The following is a 15,105-nucleotide window of genomic DNA, read 5'->3' as shown; positions in this document are numbered from 1 at the left end:
ATGGCTCAAATATTCGGTTCATTTAGTGTTTAATGAAGATTAGTTGATTTTGTAAACATTCATCAAATATCTGTTTTGTGTATCATGCCTTAGGGTTATGACTCAAAAACAGATCCTGCTCCCTTTTTAATGAGAAAGATATGCATACAAGATATAAATAAAAAGTTACCTATTATTAATGATAATCTTTAAAGGTTAAAATAATTGGTTGGAATAATAGATTTCTGACTTTCATTTGATATTTTAAATTATTTTTTTGTGTAAACTAGAAATCTTTCGGTGGCAGATACCATGATAGAAAATGTTAATGATGCTACAAAAAGTTATTTACATGTTTGAAGCTTAGGGATATAAATAAGATTAATGTTAAAGCAGAAACTGCAGCCAATTTTCAGTATTTTTGTTCAGCAGATGTTAACTGAGCATCTACTTTGGGAAAATCCTTTTTTTTTTTTTATTCAATGTAATCTTTTGGGTGTATTTTTTAACGCATGCAATAAACTTGATTTATTCTTGGCATACAACTCTATGATCTAAATATATCTATAAAATTCATTTAACAACCACCAAAATGAATGTTCAGAACAGTTCCATCTCCCCTCAAATTTCCCTTGTGCCTTTATAATTATACTATGATTAAATCTTGCAATCATACCCTTGTCCCATCCCTTACTCGCAAAAACCACTGATCTATTCTGCATTACTTCAGTTTGTCTTTTTGGTAATTTTATAAAATAATAATGTGATGTTCATAAAATTAGAATATATAGTATGTAATGTTTTGAGACTTACCTGTGAGATCCATCCATGTTGTTGTATATGTCTATACACATCTATAGTTTGTTGTATACATATACATATCTATAGTTTGTTGTTTTTTTGCTTAATAGTATTCCATTGTATGAATGAACCACAGTTTATCCGTTTACTTGTGGAGGACAGGTAGGTTATTCCAGGTTTTGGCAGTTAGGAATAGAGCTGTTACGAACATTCACGTACAGGTTTTTGTGTGAACCTAAGCTTTCATTTCTCTAGGGTAAATGTCCGGGAGTGGGGTTGCCGGATTGTATGGTAAGTGTGTATTTAAACTTTACAAATAACTGTCAAATTGTTTTTCTGAGTAACCATACCATTTTTCAGTCCAAGCAGCTGAGTCTAAGAGTTCCTTTTGCTGTGCGTTCTCATAAACACCTGATATACTCTATTTTTAAAATTTTGTCCTTAATAAATATGTGGTAGTGTCACATTGTGATTTTAGTTTGCATCTCCCTAACGACGTTGAACGTTTTTCAGGTGCTTATTTTGCCATTTGTATATACTGTTCAGTGAAGTATCTTTTCAAATCTTTTAGTCATTTTCTTAATTGACTTGTGTTCTTCCTGCTGGATTTTGAAAATTCTTTATACACTTTGAATGTAAGTTCTTTGCTGATTTATGATTTGTAAAGATTTTCTCCCAGTCTGTAGCTTGTCCTTTTATTTTCTTAGAAAAAAACCTTTTATTTTTTTTCTGTAAAGGAAACTATATTTAATTTTGATGAAGTTACTATTTCTCAAATTTATTTTTAATGAATTATGCTTTTGGTGTCCTATCTAAGAACTCTGCCTAGCTCTAGTTTATGAAGATTTCCTATGACTTCTTCTGAAAGTTATATAATTTTAAATTTTATATTGAGGATTATGATGCATTTTGAGTTTTTTTTTTCTTTAAATAAGGTGTGGGATTTAGGTTGAGGTCCCTTGTTTTTCATAGAGATACTTGAATGTTCCAGAACCATTTGTTGAAAACACTGTTCTTTCTCCATTGAAATGCTTCTGCAGCTTTGTCAGAAATCAGTTGGCTGTATATATGTGGGTCTATTTCTGGACTCTATTCTGTTCAGTTTATTTTTGTGTCTCTCCCATTGCCAATAGCCCTTTTTCTTGTTTCTTGTAGCTTTATACCAAGTCATTAGAATAGGGTACTGTAATCCCTTCAACTTTATTTTTCTTTTTCAGAATTGTTTGTTATTCTAGCTCCTTTACCTTTCCATATAAAATTTAGAATCAACTATTTTTCTCTTTAGAAAAAATAGACCAACTTGGGGAGAAAGGAAATCTTATTTTTTCCCGTCTGTGAACACAATATGTCTCTCCTTTTACTTAGGTCTTTGATTTCTTTCATCAATTAATATTTTGCAATTTTCAGCATTCAGAACTTGCACATACTTTGTTAGATTTATACCTAACTATTTACTTTTTGTGTTATTGTTAATTTAAAAGATTGTTTTATTATTGCCTATCACTAGTTTGGCTCAGACGGTAAAGCGTCTGCCTACAACTCGGGAGACCTGGGTTCAATCCCTGGGTTGGGAAGATCCCCTGGAGAAGGAAATGGCAACCCACTCCAGTGTTCTTGCCTACAGTTTCCCAAGGATGGAGGAGCCTGGTGGGCTACAGTCCATGGGGTCGCAAAGAGTTGGACACAACTGAGCAACTTCACTCACTCACTCATCACTAGTTTACAGAAACATAATTGACTTTTATTTTGACTTTATATCTTGTGATGTTAACAGTATATGTCTTTGACACCTCTTGTCAGATTTATCTCTAAGAATTCATATTTTTATATTGTTGTTAAATAGTATTACTTTATTAAACTTTAATTTCAATTGTTTCATTAATAATATATAGAAATAAAATTGAGTTTTGTATGTTAACCTTATATCTTGTTGTTCAGTTGCTCAGTTGTGTCTGACTCTTTGCAACCCCATGGACTGCAATACACCTCGCCTTCCTGTCCTTCACCATCTCCCCAAAGTTTGCCCAAGTTCTTGTCCATTGCATTGGTACAGTCTTACATCTTAGAACCTTTCTAATCTCGCCTGTCAAGAATAGCAGAGTTTCTGTATATTTCTCTAGGTTTTCTACTTAGATCTTACCTGCAAAAAAAAAGCATTTTTTCCTTTCCAATTTGGTTTTTTCTTTCTTGTGTTATTGAGTGAGCTAGAACATCGAGTACAATGTTGAGTAGAAGTGATGAGAGGAGATATCCTTGTCTTTTTCCTGATGTTAGGAGGAAAGCATTCAGTCTTTCATCAATAAGTATTATCTTAGATATCGGTTTTGGGGTAGATGCTGTTTATCAGGTTGAGGATGTATTTTTCTATCCCTAGCTTGCTGCAGGTTTTATCATGAATGGATGTTGAATTTTTTCAGATGCTTTTTCTGTATCAATTGATATGATTATGTGTTTTTAACATGAATTTTAAGTGATTATCAAATATTGAGCCAGTTTTCATTCCCACAGTAAATACTTTGTTATGTTGTACTTTTCTTTCTGTATATTGCTGGATACTCTTTGCCAATATTTTTTGAGGGGGTCTTTCAGTTTGTTTATTTTCTTACTTCTGTACATGAAGAATATTATCCTGTAGTTTACTCTGTTTTTGTACAGTCTTTGTCTGTTTTTTTGATAGTTCTGGCTTTAGAAAATGAGTTTATAAATTATTCTTTTCTCTTTTGTAGAAGATGCTGTGGAGAATTAATATTACTCTTTTGTAAATATTTGATAATGAAACTATCTGGGCCTAGATATTTTGTGGGGTAAGGGAGGTGAATTTAACTATGAATTCAATTTCCTTAATCTCTGTAGGACAGTTCAGGTTATCTATTTCATATTGGGTAATTTTGGTAGTTAGTTGTTTTCAATGAATTATCAGTATTATGAATTAATGAATTATTCAATATTCTTGCCTTGAGAACCCCATGAACAGTATGAAAAGGCAAAAAAATAAGGCACTGACAGATGAACTGCCCAGGTCAGTAGGTGCCCAATATGCTCCTGGAGATCAGTGGAGAAATAATTCCAGAAAGAGACAGAACCAAAGCAAAAACAACACCCAGTTGTGGATGTGACTGGTGATGGAGGCAAAGTCCTATGCTGTAAAGAGCAATATTGTATAGGAACCTGGATTGTTAGGTCCATGAATCAAGGAAAATTGGAAGTGGTCAAACAGGAGATGGCAAGAGTGAACATTGACATTTTAGGAATCAGCAAACTATAATGGACTGGAATGGGTGAATTCAACTCAGATGACCTACTACTGTGGGCAAGATGATCTACTACTATGGGCAAGAATCCCTTAGAAGAAATGGAGTAGCCATCATAGTCAACAAAGGAGTCTGAAATGCAGTACTTGGATGCAATCTCAAAAACGACAGAATGATTTCTGTTCATTTCCAAGGCAAACCATTCAATATCATGGTAAACCAAGTCTATGCCCTGACCAGTAACGCTGAAGAAGCTGAAATTGAATGGTTCTATGGAGACCTACAAGACCTTTTAGAACTAACACCCAAAAAAGATGTCCTTTTCATCATAGAGGATTTGAATCCAAAATAGGAAGTCAAGAAATACCTGGAGTAACAGTCAAATTTGACCTTGGAGTACAAAATGAAGGAGGGCAAAGGCTAATAGAGTTTTGCCAAGAGAATGTACAGGTCATAGCAGACACCCTCTTCCAACAACACAAGAGAAGACTCTATACATGGACATCACCAGATGATCAACACTGAAATCAGATTGATTATATTCTTTGCAGCCAAAGATGGAGAAGCTGTATACTGTCCATAAAAACAAGACTGGGAGCTGACTGTGGCTCAGATCATGAACTCCTTATTGCCAAATTCAGACTGAAATTGAAGAAAGTAGGGAAAACCACTAGACCATTCAGGTATAACCTAAATCAAAACCCTTATGATTATACAGTAGAAGTGAGAAATAGATTTAAGGGACTAGATCTGATAGACAGAATGCCTGTAGAACTATGGACGGAGGTTTGTGACATTGTACAGGAGACAGGGATCAAGACCATCCCTAAGAAAGAGAAATGCAAAAAAGCAAAATGGCTGTCTGAGGAGGCCTTACAAATAGCTGTGAAAAGAAGAGAAGCAAAAAGCAAAGGAGAAAAGGACAGATATACCCATTTCTATGCAGAGTTCCAAAGAATAGCAAGGAGAAATAAGAAAGCCTTCCCCAGTGATCAGTGCAGAGAAATAGAGGAAAACATTAGAATAGGAAAGAAAGACTAGAGATCTCTTCAAGAAAATTAGAGATACCAAGGGAACATTTCATGCAAAGATGGGCTCAATAAAGGACAGAAATGGTATATACCTAACAGAAGCGAAGATATTAAGAAGAGGTGGCAAAAATACACAGAAGAACTGTACAAAAAAGATCTTCACGACCCAGATAATCAGGATGTTGTGATCACTCACGTAGAGCCAGACATCCTGGAATGTGAGGTGGGCTTTAGGAATGTGAAGTCAAGTGGGCCTTAGGAAGCATCAACAAACAAAGCTAGTAGAGTGATGGAATTCCAGTTGAGTTATTTCTAATCCTAAAAGTTGATGCTGTGAAAGTGGTACACTCAATATGTCAACAAAGTTAGAAAATGCTGCAGTGGCTACAGGACTGGAAAAGATCAGTTTTCATTCCAATCCCTAAGAAAGGCAATGCCAAAGAATGCTCAGACTACTGAACTATTGCACTCATCTCACACACTAGTAAACTAATGCTCAAAATTCTCCAAGCCAGGCTTCAACAGAACGTGAACCGTGAACTTCCAGATGCTCATGGTCATTTTACAAAAGGCAGAGGAAACAGAGATCAAATTGCCAACATCCACTGGATCATAGAAAAAGCAAGAGAGTTCCAGAAAAACATCTATTTCTGCTTTACTGACTGACTATGCCAAAGCCTTTGACTGTGTGGATCACAACAAACTTTGGAAAATTCTGAAAGAGATGGGAATTCCAGGCCACCTGATCTGCCTCTTGAGAAATCTGTATGTAGGTCAGGAACCAACAGTTAGAACCAAAATGAAACAACAGACTGGTTCCAAATAGGAAAAAAGGATGTCAAGGCTATATATTATCACCCTACTTATTTAACTTATATGCAGAGTACATCATGAGAAATGCTGGGCTGGATGAAGCACAAGCTGGAATCAAGATTGCCAGGAGAAATATCAATAACCTCAGGTATGCAGATGATACCACCCTTATGGCAGAAAGCAAAGAAGAACTAAAGAGCCTCTTGATGAAAGTGAAAGAGGAGAGTGAAAATGTTGGCTTAAAGCTCAACATTCATACAGTATACTAATGCATATATATGGAATTTAGAAAGATGGTAACAATAACCCTGTATATGAGACAGCAAAAGAGACATTGATGTATAGAACAGCCTTAGGGACTCTGTTGGAGAGGGAGAGGGTGGGATGATTTGGGAGAACGACATTGAAACATGTATAATATCATGTATGAAACGAGTCACCAGTCCAGGTTCGATGCACGATACTGGATGCTTGGGGCTGGTGTACTGGGATGACCCAGAGGGAGGGTATGGGGAGGGAGGAGGGAGGAGGGTTCAGGATGGGGAACACATGTATACCTGTGGCGGATTCATTTCAATATTTGACAAAACCAATACAATATTGTAAAGTTTGAAAAAAAAAAAAAACTCAACATTCAGAAAACGAAGATCATGGCATCCGGTCCCATCACTTCATGGGAAATAGATGGGGAAATTGGAAACAGTGGCAGACTATTTTTTTGGGCTCCAAAATCACTGCAGATGGTGACTGCAGTCATGAAATTAAAAGATGCTTATTCCTTGGAAGGAAAGTTAGGACCAACCTAGACAGCATATCAAAAAGCAGAGACATTACTTTCCCAGCAAAGGTCCGTGTAGTCAAGGCTATGGTTTTTCCAGTGGTCATGTGTGAATGTGAGATTGGGACTATAAAGAAAGCTGAGTGCTGAAGAATTGATGCTTTTGAACTGTGGTGTTAGAGAAGACTCTTGAGAGTCACTTGGACTGCATGGAGATCCAACCAGTCCATCCTAAAGGAAATCAGTCTTGAATATTCATTGGAAGGACTTGTGTTGAAGCTAAAGCTCCAGTACTTTGGCCACCTGGTGCGAAGAGCTGACTCACTGGAAAAGACCCTGATGCTGGAAAGACTGAAAGTGGGCAGAGAAGGAGAGGACAGAGGATGAGATAATTGGATGGCATCACTGACTCATTGGAGATATGTTTGAGTAAACACCGGGAATTGATGATGGACAGGGAGGCCTGGCGTGCTGTGATTCATGGGGTCGCAAAGAGTCGGACACGACTGAGCGACTTATCTGTTCTGATCTGATGAACATGCTATGCATATATTTTCAACAATTTAAATAATTAATTCAGTTCAGTTACTCAGTTGTGTCCAACTCTTTGTGACCCCATGAATCGCAGCACGCCAGGCCTCCCTGTCCATCAACAACTCCCGGAGTTCACTCAGACTCACGTCCATCGAGTCAGTGATGCCATCCAGCCATCTCATCCTCTGTCGTCCCCTTCTCCTCCTGCCCCCAATCCCTCCCAGCATCAGAGTCTTTTCCAGTGAGTCAACTCTTCACATGAAGTGGCCAAAGTACTGGAGCTTCAGCCTCAGCATCATTCCTTCCAAAGAAATCCCAGGGCTGATCTTGAGAATGGACTGGTTGGATCTCCTTGCAGTCCAAGGGACTCTCAAGAGTCTTCTCCAACACCACAGTTCAAAAGCATCAATTCTTCAGTGCTCAGCCTTCTTCACAGTCCAACTCTCACATCCATACATGACCACAGGAAAAACCATAGCCTTGACTAGACGAACCTTTGTTGGCAAAGTAATGTCTCTGCTTTTGAATATGCTATCTAGGTTGGTCATAACTTTCCTTCCAAGGAGTAAGTGTCTTTTAATTTCATGGCTGCAGTCACCATCTGTAGTGATTTTGGAGCCCAGAAAAATAAAGTCTGACACTGTTTCCACTGTTTCCCCATCTATTTCCCATGAAGTGATGGGACCGGATGCCATGATCTTCGTTTTCTGAATGTTGAGCTTTAAGCCAACTTTTTCACTCTCCACTTTCACTTTCATCAAGAGGCTTTTGAGTTCCTCTCATAGTATTCCTTTATTATCCTTTTAGTTTCTGTTGGTTCTGTAATGATATTCCCCTTTCAATCCTGATAATGGCAATTTGTGTCTCTTCTCTCTTCTGTTGCTTTTAGTTTTGCTAAAGTTTTATCAATTTTATTGGTCTTTTGAACTAGCTTTTGATTTCCATTATTTTCCTCTTTTATTTGCTATTTTCAAAGTCATTTATTTTTGGTCTTATTTTTACCTTCATTTTGCTTGCTTTGAATTTATTTTCCCTTCTTTTATAAGATATTTTTTATGGGAGAAACTTAAGTTATTGATTGGAAATCCTTTTTTTCCCCTCATCTATGCTTTTATTGTTATAAATTTCCCCTTAGTTTCTGCATTAGCTACATCCCATGACTTTTATGTTGTATTTTTTCATCAGTTCAAACTGTTGTCTAATTTCCTTTGAGATTCCATTGGGCAACCTAGTTTAAGTGGCTAGTATAATCACGAAGAGACTGAAATATTAGCATTTTGAGGAAATTTAAAAACTTCATCATGTGGAAAAGTTATTTCTTCCTCTGGATTGAAAAATGTAAAACTGTCACTAGTATAGCTGTGTAATATTTTTAAATAATTCTATTTAAACATTTTGTTCTACTGTGTTAACATCTTAACTTTGGGTTTATTTAATATAAATAAAAGAAAGCTATTGTGAATGAGTTTACTTTACATTTATATGGAATGTTGTGTATGAGAATATAAAATATTTGACCAGTATTATGCTTTTTAATAAATCACTGAATGATTATATTACATTGTTCTGAGTGAGCTAAGAGAGTTAAGACTACTTATATTATTACAAAAGTGTCATTTAGGCACTGGAGTGAACAAGGGCTAATAAATTATATTAAGACCTACTTATTTAGATTTGCATAAAGAAGATATTATTTTTCTACAAAGGCATTAAGTTTCATTTTCTTGAATTTGCATATAGGGATATTTTTACACAGATTTTGAAGGAGTCCACTTAATGTTTTATAACTTGATTCGTGTTCAAATCACACACATATCATATTATAACTATATTTTTGGTTATCTTTTTAAAAGAAAAAATTCTGTGCTTCTGAGTTATAATAACAATTTACATATTGAACAGTTATTTATTAATTTTCAAAAAGAAAATTAATGGTTTATTGAAATAAAAATCTTCAGTTGTGAAACTTCAGAAATGAAAATACTACAGTTTAATTAGATGACACAGATTTTACTGTAATATCCCATTTTGTGTGTGTGTATAGACACACACGTACCACAACTCTTTATCTGTTCACTTCTTGATGGACACTTGATAGTCAAGATACGGAAGTAAGCTGATGAACACTTACTTCCATATCTTGGCTATAGTAAATATGCTGCTGTGAAGTTGGGGTGCATGTATCTTTTTGAATTAGTGTTCTTGCATCCAGGACTGGAATTGCTGGATCGTATAGTAGTTTTATTTTCAGGTTTTTGAGAAACCTCCACACTTTTTTCTGTGGTAACTGCATTAGTATACATGTTTAGCAGCTTTGCTCTGAGGGGTCCCTTCAATCTACATCTTTGCTAACTTGTATTATTTATGAACTTTTTGATGATAGCCATTCTGACAGCTGAGAACTAGAACTTTATTGTGGTTTTGATTTGCATTTGTCTGATGATTAGCAACATTGAGCATCTTTTCATGTGTGTGTTGGCCATCTGTGTATCTTCTCTGGAAAAACATCTATTGAGGTCTGTGAGAGTTGGACCATAAAGAAGGCTGCGTGCTGAAGAACTGCTGCTCTCAAGTTGTGGTGATGGAGAAGATCTTGAGAGTCCCTTGTACTGCAAGGAGATTAAAGCAGTCAATCCTAAAGGAAACCGACCCTGAATATTCATTGGAAGGACTGATGCTAAAGCTGAAGCTCTAATACTTTGGCCACCTGATGCAAAGAACTGACTCATTGGAAAAGACCCTGATGCTGGGAAAGATTGAAGGCAGGAGGAGAAGGGAACAAGAGAGGATGAGATGGTTGAATGGCATCACTGATGCACTGGACATGAACTTGGGCAGACTCAAGGATATAGTGAAGGACAGAGTAGTCTGGTGTGCTGTAGTCCATGCGATTGCAGAGTCAGACATGACCTAGTGACTGATCAGCAACAGTGTTGTGTAAGGAAGGGAGAAAGTATTATCATCAGTAAACTAGTCCCAAAGTGACATAGAAAACTGTAGTGCATCACATATGACTGAGCTTCCTCTAGCTGTGTTTGTTGAGTAGCACCAGGCCCTGCAATTCAGCCCTTTGGGCCTAGTGTGCACTGGGATGACTGCATGGTTGATATTCTAAACCTTCACGTTTCATTTATTACATCAACCAAGATTTTCACTGCCCACCTGTTGTTCCGCCTCATTGCTCCATTTCTGCCCTCACATATTATAAAAATCATAGTCATTTGCTGGCAATGAATGCTTCCTTGTCTTGTTCAAACTTCCTTAAAACAGATGCTGAGATGTCTCACCTATTCTTCTAAGAGATGGGAACCTCACAGTATCAACTTCCATGTGCCCAGAAATGGGGCAATAGCTGGAATACTCTTTCTGGCTCTGCACAACTAATTGTGATTGCCGTCACTTGAACGTTCTTTTACAAAGTAATATTTTGGAGTTAATTTTGAAGTTAAGTCTTTGAATGTAATCAAGGACTATGAGGGAACTCCAGCTCTGTTTTTCTTCTTAAGCTGGGTGGTATTATCACAGATGTTTTATTCTATTTTATATGCTTCAATATTTTATAATACATTGAAAAATCAATTATAAATTATACTTCCTTAATAATGCCTTACCCTTTTTTTATACCCTTTTAATTCACTATTTCTGTTGCAGAATCTTAGCTTATTTACCTTTGTTCTCCTTGTAAAGCTAGAGACTTCAGCACATAACATAGGAAAGTATATTTTTACCTAAGAAGTTCATTTGTTGATAATGCTTTTATAATTTATAATGCTCCATTAGAATAAGTTGAATATTTAATAATCCATGAGAAAATTTTTCCACTAAAAAATAATTATATATCTGTGCTGCACTAGGGTATGCTGTTCAGCTTTAAAATTCTATGCTTTTAAAATGACCCTCACAGGAGTTTGTAGCACTATGGCACCCCACTCCAGTACTCTTGCCTGGAAAATCCCATGTACAGAGGAGCCTGGTAGGCTGCAGTTCTTGGTGTCGCTAAGAGTCGGGGATGACTGAGAGACTTCATTTTCACTTTTCACTTTCATGCATTGGAGAAGGAAATGGTAACCCACTCCAGTATTCTTGCCTGGAGAATCCCAGGGACAGAGGAGCCTAGTGGGCTGCCGTCTATGGGGTTGCACAGAATCGGACATGACTGAAGTGACTTAGCAGCAGCAGCAGAGTTTGTAAAGGTGACTTTGGTCATATTTTTCAACACAAGAGGGCGCCAAATTTCCTCTTGCAACAAACTGTCAAAATTATCTTTCCAGCAAAGAATTTCATATACTGGTGGAATGGTAAATCTTTAATTTTTTGACATATTAAAATAAAGAGAATGTGTGCTTTGTGAGAAAGAGTTTATAGATCATGGTAAGGCTTTCTCTTGTCATCAGGCAGGAATCTGTTAGTGCCTTAACACAGCTGCTTTTCAGAAGTATTGTATATTTGTTAGAGGAAATAAAGCAGCTACTCTGGGGTAATGCTTGGGATAAATTATTTTGAAGGAGCTATAGATAATCCACCTGTTCTGTCTGTGAGTTTCAGGTGGCATGTGCAGTTTTCTGGAAATGGGTATGACCCCTTAAATCAGTATAAAATCAATGGCAAATGTTGTGCTTCCCTGGTTGCTCAGATGGTAAAGAGTCTGTCTGCAATGCCGGAGACCCAGATTCGATCCCTGGGTCAGGAAGATCCCCTGGAGAAGAAAATGGCAACCCACTCCAGTATTCTTGCCTGGAAAATCTCATGGACAGAGGAGCCTGGTGGGCTATAGTCCAGGGGTCACAGAGTCGTACACGACTGAAGTGACTTAGCACGTATGGAGTAGGGTACTGGCAGAAGGGCGTTAAATGATGCAAACCAGTAAATCACAGTGAACGAATCACACTTTGATGTTTAATAGTTTTGTTACCTTGGTTCGGTAAGCCATCTGCTCCCATGCTTGAATAAGAGAGTACTGGGAACAAAGCCACACAAGCCAGTGCTCCTTTTTACTAATTGTACTCTTTTTGTCCAGTTTAACTTATAAAGATATTTTTACAGTGTGTGTGTATGTTAAATTATTTCTAGTCATTAGACCTCCCCCCCTTTTTTCCTCCAGTCATAAGAATTGATTATCTATTTTGATTTTCTGCTGCTGGTAAGTCGTTTCAGTCATGTCCAACTCTGTGTGACCCCATAGACGGCAGCCCACCAGGCTCCCCCGTCCCTGGGATTCTCCAGGCAAGAACACTGGAGTGGGTTGCCATTTCCTTCTCCAATGCATGAAAGAGAAAAGTGAAAGTGAAGTCGCTCAGTCGTGTCTCTTAGCGACCCCATGGATTGCAGTCCACCAGGCTCCTCCGTCCATGGGATTTTCCAGGCAAGAGTACTGGAGTGGGGTGCCATTGCCTGCTCTGATTTTGATTTTCTAATCAGAAACAAATACAAATGAACAACTTTTATAAAGCAGCAACATAATCCTGTATGGAAAATACCAAGCAAGTATTTTAAGGAAATTAAGATGCTAGCTCCCTCTGTGTACTTTGCTGAAATTACCATATATTTAGTTGCTTACTACAATACAAATATATTATAGTTCTGGAGATCAGAAATTTGAAATGGGTCTCCTGGGCTAAAATCAAGGTTTGTCAGGGATGTATTCCATTCCAGAGGTCTTGGGGACAGTTCACATTCTTGCCTTTTATAGCTTCTAGACTGGCAGCCCACTCCAGTACTCTTGCCTGGAAAATCCCATGGACGGAGGGGCCTGGTGGGCTGCAGTCCATGGGGTCGCTAGGAGTCGGACATGACTGAGTGACTTCACTTTCACTTTTCACTTTCATGCATTGGAGAAGGAAATGGCAGCCCACTCCAGTGTTCTTGCCTGGAGAATCCCAGGGACGGGGGAGCCTGGTGGGCTGCCGTCTGTGGGGTCGCACAGAGTCAGACACGACTGAAGCGACTTAGCAGCAGCAGCAGCAGCAGCAGCAGACTCTGTCTGCTTTAGTTGGTTCACGGCCACCTTCCAACTACAACACCAGTGATGGCTAGTCAAGTCTTTCTTATATGTTCTCTCTCTGCTTCTGACTCTTGTGTCTTTCTTCTTCCTATTTAACAACCCTTGTGTTTACATTGGGCCCAGCCCATTTAATCCAGTATAATCTCCTTATTTTAAGGTCAGCTAATTAGCAATTCCATCTGTAGCCTTCCCATTGCCATTTAAATGTAACATATTCACGGTTTCCAGGGATTAAGATGTGGGCACTTTTGGAGGAGGAGGGATTGTTTTGCCTATCAGAGGTGGTTTAACTGGAACCTATGGGTCAGGCCAACCTTGAGAGAACCTTTTCCTTGGAATTTCTACATTACTTGCTGCTGCTGCTGTTTCTATATTACTTACATCTATAGTTTTTCTTGGAGTTCTGAAAATGAATATTTGTTCTGAAGACATGATAATTCTGTATGTATTAGACATTAGCATAATAATTTGACAGAAATGATTAGATAAGTCGACCAGGGTCTTTCCTAAATACAACTCTTTCGTGTCCAACTCTTTGTACCCCATGGACTGTCACCCACCAGGCTCCTCTGTCCATGGGGATTTTCCAGGCAAGAATACTAGAGGGGATTGCCATTTCCTTCTCAGGGAATCTTCTTGACCCAGGATCGAACTCATGACTCCTGCATTGGCAGGCAGATTCTTTACCTGCTGAGCCACCTGGGAAGCCCCTTCCTAAGTACAGTAAAGGGCAGTTAGACTTTCCAGGTGGCCCTCATGGTAAAGAATCTGCCTACCAATTTAGTAGTTGCAAGAGATGACACAGATTTGATCCCTGGGTCAGGAAGATCCTCTAGAGGAGGCAGCAACAACCAACTCCAGTATTATTGCCTGGACAATTCCATGGACAGAGGAAACTGGCAGACTACAGTCCATAGGGTTGCAAAGAGTTGGACATGACTGAACATTATTTGAAAAGTCCTGGGTAGGGAGCGTGATCAGAAAAGGTAAGAGGTAGAAGGCATTGTTTGAAAGGGTTAGTGAGCTCAGGACAGAGAAAACAACTTGAGGGCAAAGGGCCGCTTGGGTAGAAAGTGTTACACTGAAGATGATACTGACCCCCTAACAACATTGCCTGGAGCCAGGACTCTGAGTAAAGGAACATTAAACAATAAACCACATCTTCTTGGTGCATAAATCACTTCCAAGTAGCACAAGGCTATACCAAGATCTATTAGGGCTCATTTCATTTTATAGAAATAACAGTCACAGACCACAAGCGTATTAATGTTAAAAATGACAGCTTTCATTTATAGTGCCCATGTCAGTTTTTGTGCCTAATAATGAACTGTGTACCCTAAAAGCCCAGTTTTCCTAATGTTTCTTTTTTTATTTACTTTGAGTCAACTAAGTTCTTTATGTGAAGAAGGAAATAGCAGCCCACTCCAGTATTTTTGCCTAGAGAATCCCATGGACAGAGGAGTCTAGTGGGCTGCTGACCATGGGGTTGCACAGAGTTGGACACGACTGAGGTGCCTTAGCATGCATGTATGCATTGGAGAAAGAAATGGCAACCCACTCCAGTATTCTTGCTTGGAGAATCCCAGGGACAGAGGAGCCTGGTTGGGCTGCCATCTATGGGGTCTCACAGAGTCAGACACGACTAAGCGACTTAGCAGCAGCAGCAACAAGTGCTATCTGAGGGCTTCCCTGATGGCTCAGACTGTGAAGAATCCGCCTGCAATGCAGGAGACCTGGGTCGATCCCTGGGTTGGGAAGATCCCCTGGAGGAGAAAATGGCAACTCACTCTGGTATTCTTTCCTGGAGAATCCCATGGACAAAAGAGCCTGGTGGGCTTACAGTCCATGGGGTCGCAAAAAGTTGGATGTGACTGAGCAACTAACACTTTCTTTAAGTACTGTATGAAAGAAAGACAC

The 15,105-nt window shown here is 38.4% G+C and overlaps 1 protein-coding gene across 5 annotated transcripts in view; it reads left to right on the top strand.

The window, feature by feature from the left end:
• RNF180 (ring finger protein 180) overlaps window positions 1-15,105 on the top strand; it is a 283,023-nt gene that overhangs the window by 75,191 nt on the left and 192,727 nt on the right. For 4 of the 5 annotated variants that reach the window (XM_024981359.1, XM_059878771.1, NM_001205817.1 and 1 more), the window contains one exon: window positions 1,036-1,071. The exons of the other annotated variant lie outside the window; for it this stretch is intronic. In XM_024981359.1, the coding sequence (XP_024837127.1) occupies window positions 1,036-1,071 (36 nt within the window). The remainder of the gene's footprint in view (window positions 1-1,035; window positions 1,072-15,105) is intronic. 5 annotated transcript variants of the gene reach the window in all.

The sequence above is a fragment of the Bos taurus genome, chromosome 20, assembly GCF_002263795.3.
Source record: "Bos taurus isolate L1 Dominette 01449 registration number 42190680 breed Hereford chromosome 20, ARS-UCD2.0, whole genome shotgun sequence".
NCBI classification, from domain to species: Eukaryota; Metazoa; Chordata; class Mammalia; order Artiodactyla; family Bovidae; genus Bos; species Bos taurus.
This window is presented reverse-complemented; position numbering and strand designations above follow the sequence as displayed.